The following is a 7,271-nucleotide window of genomic DNA, read 5'->3' as shown; positions in this document are numbered from 1 at the left end:
GCCAAGGTGGGCGTCCGGCCTATCACTTCCTCGTCCTGATAAGGACTGGAAAAGTCGTCCAGGCCGAGAAAGTCCACCTCCTTGGTGCCCCAGATGTCGCAGCTGGTGAGGCGGGTGTATTTGGTCAGGTCCTCCCAATATGTGTCCCACTGTTCAAAGTTGGAGCTGTAGGCTGGATCGTTATCTAGCAGCTCAGGAAGATGTTCCATGCTGTCAAACTCTTTGCAGTCCCCGACTGTGAACACGTCTCCTCTAGGGCTCTGGCGACAGGTCATATCTCTGTCCTGCAAAAAAAGATACAATATCAACCCAGCTATGTGTAGAGTACAGGAAGTAACAGAAGTTCAAATTGATTCAAAGCCACTGCATAAAAATATAGCAATAATTTGTCATTTTGTTTTCACACTACAGAAATTGGCAGGGAAGGTATCTTACCAGTTCGTACATGAAGTCTGGGTCAGAGCTGTTGGCCAACAGGTCCGTACTGGTCAGCGCCTGGTCAGCAAAAGTGTAGTTTTGAAAGGCATCCCCAAAGGGAGGATCCATTCCACTGATGCTGGGCTACATACCAGATCAAAACACATAGTGAATTATCAAAAGAAGGCTCAAAATGAAAGAAGAAGTTAAAAATGTTCTACAGCACACTTCAGGCCTTACCTGAGGCATTGCCAAGCACAGATCTCCAGTTCTGTGGCGGAAACTTCTCAGCCACCTCTCCTGCCCCAGTTGCCTTGTTCGTTTGTCTATCTCTGGCAAAAAAATTGATTATCCCAATAAAACAAAAGAGTCTTTCTGCAATGTGGAGGCCCCAGTCGTGCAGTCAAGTATGGCCGCAGTGTCCTCCTCTGGTGACCGTTCTCTGCAGAGAGAAGTTCAGAGACAGGAACGAGGGGTTAGCTGGAAAAACCACAACAAAGCACATTACCCGCATGAATGTCAACGTGACACACTTCTCCACGAACAGTGACTTAGCCCCGCAGGGTTCCGTAAACAAATGTTCCATAAACAAAAATGTCACACAAAACGCAAATCACCGTACAAACAAACAGCGACTGTCACAAACTGCTGTGGGCTGAAATTAGAACGGGCATGAGTGGCTTCAACTAACGGACCTCTATTCCAGGGCGCATGGTGACACAAACAAACGGCGAAGATGGTGGGGTTGGGGAGGGAGCTGGGGTTGACGTGAGAGGAGTTGCGAGGCAGTCTAGCCATGGTTGAAAAAAAAGTTACGGAGGTCGCCTGTAAAAGGCGACTCGGATTCGTGGAAGGAGAGACAGCAGCACCGGAGTCAGAGTAATCAGTCGGGTGGGAGGTGAGCGAGAGCGTTGAGCACCGGGGCTATTTTTAACCCACCCTGGGCGGCACCCTTTCCCTTCTGCCTACCAGACAGTTGCGAGCAAAGGGGCACAAACCACTGGACGCCGTTTGCATAACAAATCAGCAGAAATATGTTGGAGAGGGAACTGAGCCGAGCTGAGCACCGGCAGTGTGGGGCAAAACATCCCTGCTCCTCTGGTGCCGCATGACATCATTTCCGCCCGGCGTGGAGAGCGTGGCGGACGGAACGTCTTGTCGCCCGTCAGATATCTCGCGCATGGCAGGGCTTGCATGAAAACAGGGAGACAGAAGAAGAAGGTGGGGGGGAACAGACAGGACAAACAGCATTTCCCCATAGCGCTCTGCTCCCTTCGCTAATGCTCAGTCTTGCGCAGCTAAACAGCTGCCAGACCAAGAATATTTGCGCGCTAAACTTTCTGTAACACAGCAATGGCACAGCTCTAATCGGGGCTAATGCTGCCGGGGCATTCCTGCTGCGACGGTCGCCATGGACAAAGGAATTCACCTTCCCTCAAGTGTCCCGCTTCACTGCTCTGACCAGGAGAGTTGTCAAGTATCACAATAGGAATGAGGAAGAGACAGGGCTCTCTCTATTTTGGCCTGCAGTGAACAAACACACCTGTCATGGTGGCTTATGTCTGGACATTGCAACCAGGAAGGTGTGATGTTCAGATGTGTGAAAGAGATATCTCGCAACTAGCCCTGTTCACTTCTAAAACTGTAGCAAACATGCAGCTAACGTTTGCTATATGCTCACATGGAGTATCAGGTTTTTCAGGTTAAGCTTCAAGAGACGAGTACAATATAATGCTTATTGTATTATTTTATAGAAAATCACTGTCTTGATTCCAACTCTGAAAAACTCCCTGCTCTCTGACAAGGCTGTTAGCCTCTTCAGAGGCCAAGGCCACAGCCAATCAAAACGTAAGATATTTACTCGGTTGTCTACTGCAGCATGAGGCATTCTGGTGAATTCTACGTTCCTCCTGGTGAGAATTCAAAGGCCTCAACTGATCCTACAGCAACCGATCACAGCTCACAGGCAACCTGAAACCAGCTTTTGAAATGACTGTGTTGCAAAGAATGCCCTGGCTGGAAGAAAAAAACCTGATGAACAAAGAGGGAAGGTTGTTTCATCCACGTGTGACTCCTTCCAGGTGGCATATGGTTAGAACTTTAGCCGTACACTGGAAAAATCACGAGTGCTGCAGTACTCTAGACCTTGGTAGTGCTCCAATACTGCATAGGAAGTCATATCATATTTTGTACAGTTTTGGTGGAAACATCACACCAATATTCTCTTCGGGGTAGCAGTTGCTTTACTTACTTCTAATGACCAACAAGTCTGAATAAATGCATGAAATGTGTGGCAAAATAATTATACGTGGTGAGCTATAGTATTTCATGCTGTATTGTATATCATACTAATAAGTCTTTTAATTCCAGTCAGAAAATGTGTTTCTACTGTTTCACTCCTCCCTTCCCTTTCACTAATACCATGATAAACAAATTCAATTCTCACCAACCCATCCCTCAAGAGTTAATAGTGAACAACCAGGCCTAGACATTAGCATGTAAAAATGACAAAATTCAACAAAATTAGTAGGAAAATCTTATGGCTTACCAAAAGCAATATGATCACAACTAAATTACAAATGTTTCAGTGATACATTAGTGATCTCCATCAACCACATTCTTCAGTCAAATACAAAAGTAAATATCCAAGTTAGTCAAAAACTACCAATGCATAGCATTGGTCTAAGGCCCAAGCCCTCACTGATGTGTACGGGGTGAAGATGCTTGGGTTCAAACAGCCCTCCACTCATCCACACGGGCATGCAACTGCACTGAATGCACGGAGGCCAACACTTTGTTATGCATGAGCAGGATCTTGGTCGTGGGCGTGCTGAGACCAGAACCGGTGCCCTTCGTGCTTCTAGTGCTGCTGTTGCAGGCACGCTGTGGCTAATACAGGAAGTAACAAACGAGACAGCAGCTTGGCTATTTCCATGCATCAGTGCAGCCAGGTTCTGTCTTATCGCTGGGGAGGTCCGTTACAACCTCCTACCTGCTGGGGTGTGAGCATTACAGAGTGGGATTGGGGCTAATTTTGAGCAACCTTTCATGAGTCTGCAGCACAGGAGCCTTCATGTGCCGAGGCCACTCTGCAAATGTCAGAGGTCTCTTCTCGCTGATGCAGCACTGCAGATGCCTCTCTGTGGCTGGTGCCAACAGCCTTCGTGCTCGCGTTCCGGAGGGTGGACGAGCGTCCCTGTCTGGCTGGCATGACATGACAGGGGGGCTTGTTTAATCATGTGGTGCATTTCTAAAGCGACTTGCCTGAAGCGTTATCCCCACTATGCAACTCCCCAGACATTTGAAACAAATAATCTCTTTTGAACCTTTGAATTCACTTCTCATAATGGATGGGTGAGTGATTCAATCAAGGCCTCATTACATCACAACACGCACCCAATGTGTGGAGCTTGTTCCAAGAAGCCTGATACTGGTAGTCACAACAGGTTGTTGAATCTGAATGTTTTAATTTTTTTCATCCAAGATATGATGTTATGTTGCTGACAACAGAAACAGAGAATAAGATTTATAATAATCCATATTTTAGGTGTCTCACAACACAGTAACTTTGCACTGTATGCAGCTCTCCCATTAATCTATACTATTCATAAAATTTGTACTGTCAATATGTAAAGAAAACAAAAACAGTAGAAAATACATTTTACATTGATGCTTCATAATATGAGCTATGTGTATGTGCCAAAAGTGGACAGATAAGAGCTTTCATCCAATATAATTTTGTATAAATACAATCAGGCAAGGACACATCACAATCTATAGATATTGTATGCAACTGAACGCTGGGTTTTCCACTAATGTGTCTCCTACAGTATGTAACCACCCACGCTATGTTTACATGGGGCTAGTTTGGCCTACAAACGCTATCATATCTATTTCTATGTAAGGCCCTCGATGAAATAAAATATCACGATTGGTACAATACAACCACAGGATTATTACAATAGCAATTACAGCTACTTTTAGTCAAGAGAAAGGTTCATGTTTGACTCTGACCTACTAACATTCCACAACACTGAACTCAACATGGCCCCTTTCGAAAACAAACATCACCCAAACCCTGGTACACTGCGCCAACGCCCACGCTTCCAAATGTTTTCATTGGATAAACGTAAGAGTTTAACCCGCTTCCGCATACATTTAAGTGGGCTGACGGAATGTCAATCACAGGAAAATCTCGCCTATATGTCCCGCCCCTTCATGTTCGGTTGAGAGAGCAAGCAACAAACAATACTGAAGGCCTCCCCACGTTACGTAAATAAGTGAAATACACATTATTATTATCTCAAAGTTTTTATGAACACAATAATAACGAACCCCTAGTTATTTACATGATACGCGGTGGAAACGTCGTTTTGTGCGGCTGAGCAAGGATAGCTGGTTAGCCGAGTAGCGAAAACACGAAAATCAGATCAAACTGTTAATAATGCAAATAATGCCCTAACAAACACCTAAACAGCTCAGTCTGTTTCAAACATTTATTATTGTAGCACCATAAGACGCGCAGAATGGCAACTTTCTAGTGTCACTATAACACTGGGCATTCTGCTCAAGGGGGCGTGTACCCTGGCTAGTCTGCTTAGGTGACCCTCAATTCATTAATCGTTTCTTCTTTTGTACATAATAAAAACTAACCTCTAGGCAATCGATTATTCTATAATCAATCTTTTCTAATGCTATGCCCAATATATTTATAAACAACATTTGTTACAATTTCTTTATTTTAATCAACTTTTACACATTATAACGACACAGTGTGGTTAGTCGAGGTGGCATTTTAAAAGATCGTGCTGTTAATCACTTTGAACCGTTTTTAAACAGTTAAGAGGAAGGTTGGTTAAAGCAAACCGACTACAATCCTTTTCCTTCCTCCATATGGGAATTTTACAACTTTACTCAAGGATATATATAATGAAAAACACAGATTGGTAGTATTCACAAAACGACAAAATGTTTGGTCCGCAGACAATATTAATCTTGACAACACAGCAAGCACCTTCTAGAACAATTCAGCTGATAAGTGACACTGAGAGCCAGCTAGCTTGCACTGGCGTTACCCTCTGTTTGCTAGCTACTAGTACTACCTCCAAAGAAACCTCACAATATTTTTTAGAGCAGCAAACTGACATATCAAGAGCTCAATATATGCAAATATCGCACGTTTTACAAAATTACTTCTGAAAATAGAGCAGCGTTTCATGCGGAACTAAAACTTGCTTTGCTGTGCTGCTTGATAACTATGGCCTCCGTCCCTCCCCTCTCTCTGAGCAGCAGCAACTAGCAGGGTACCACAACTTAGCTTTCAAGCTAACTGGAGGAGACAATGTTTTTATTAATTTTAAACAAGTACTTCGACGATGCCTACAGCTTAGCTACGGATGAACGATTGACCCACCTTCAATTTGCCCTTACAGTTGTCAAAAAAGGTTCCGTGATTCGATTTTAGTCGTCTTTATGAGAACTTAATGTCATATCTTCATAATCCACGCTGTCTTCCTCTCTGGTTTGTTTTGTTTATCTTCTTCCTGACGGGTTCCTGGAAAGCGCGTGACTCCCGTCTCACGTGGCTTTCCGTTGACCAATCAGTTTGCGAATGACAAACTGACCCAAAACAAGACGTCTCAATTTCGATAATATAAAACCCCTTTACGCCCTTGTCAAATTCAGAAATGAAAATGGCACTTCAAACAATGATCATAATTTTGTTTTGCTGAAGACTTGAAGTATCTACATAAAACGTGTTTTAATGATCAGCTTTAATGATCAGACTTCTGTATGTACTGTATTTGCCGTAGTGCACGACTAACAGTTTGAAATATTAATAGAACGTAGCCTAAATACGAAAATAAAATTATAGCACATCATTTATTTTATCTTACCCTTGAAAAATGACTTAAAGTCATATTTTTTTGCCAATACTGTAAATACCTGTTTAATGATTGGTGCAAGAAAATTAGACATATATATAAACTGCAATATATAACTAGTTTTGTCACATAAAAAACCGTTCCAGCTTATAACCAACTGACCTGTTCATAATGAGAAACACAGAAGTCTCTCATTGCCATCCTATTTCAAATGCATGTTGGACATAGGCCTGTGGTGCTGAAAATGGAACAAACTCAGGATTCCACCAGTGGGCAGGGCCCTCGCTGGCAGCTCAGGGCCGTGTGCAAGGTTCTGACCAGTCAGCAGTGCTCTGCAATGCACCGAGTGCTTGGACCTGCCCATGGCCCTGGGCCGCATGCCAAGTCCTTCACTAAATAATAGTGACTATTACTCCCAAGGAGGAAACAAAACTTCAACTTAAAAGCAGCCTAAACCACCCTTTGTCTCGCTATAGTTTGTGCCGCAAACTGTGTAACCAACTGTATTGGGGTTGGAAGCAGGATAGCTCATTTTGCCTTCATGTGGCACTTTGCTGAGTCGAATTACACAATCTGAACCGATCGAACAGATGCAGGCCACAAGCTGTGCTGTCGTTTCAATATCCTTGTAGGTCCTCCTAATTACAACCGCTGTTTCTAGTGTAAGCGGTTTGGACTGGATCCTAGCATACAGATAAGCCACCGGCTAGGGCCAGCGGTACCAAAGGTACCATATGGCACTGTTGCTCAGTGCCAGTCTGGACAAGGGGACCAGCTGAGCCAGGATAGCCATCAACTGGCTGTAAATAAACAAGAACAATGATGTCAAAGGCACAATAAGCCTTAAGGCTCTTACTCACATTTCTGCCAGATGCTGCATTCTTTGGGATTCCAGAGAATGAATGATCCACTTTTGTCATGGTAACCCATTTCACGCAAACACACAGATGAAAAGGCCAGCTACACAAC

General features: G+C 43.9%; 1 protein-coding gene across 1 annotated transcript; it reads right to left on the bottom strand.

The window, feature by feature from the left end:
- Window positions 1-5: 5 nt before the first annotated feature.
- LOC145656074 (CREB3 regulatory factor-like) lies at window positions 6-5,970 on the bottom strand (the record flags this gene model as incomplete). The annotated part of the gene is made up of 4 exons (XM_081709490.1): window positions 5,831-5,970; window positions 658-859; window positions 436-561; window positions 6-284 (listed from the first exon to the last, which is right to left on the bottom strand). Coding segments are annotated over exons 2-4 (414 nt in total), but the record flags the coding sequence as incomplete, so codon positions are not given.
- Between the last annotated feature and the right edge of the window lie 1,301 nt (window positions 5,971-7,271).

Source organism: Electrophorus electricus, unplaced genomic scaffold, assembly GCF_041902795.1.
Source record: "Electrophorus electricus isolate QZ-2024a unplaced genomic scaffold, ASM4190279v1 Scaffold443, whole genome shotgun sequence".
Classification (NCBI taxonomy): domain Eukaryota; kingdom Metazoa; phylum Chordata; class Actinopteri; order Gymnotiformes; family Gymnotidae; genus Electrophorus; species Electrophorus electricus.
Note: the sequence above shows the minus strand (reverse complement) of the source record. Positions and strands in the feature narration are given on the sequence as shown.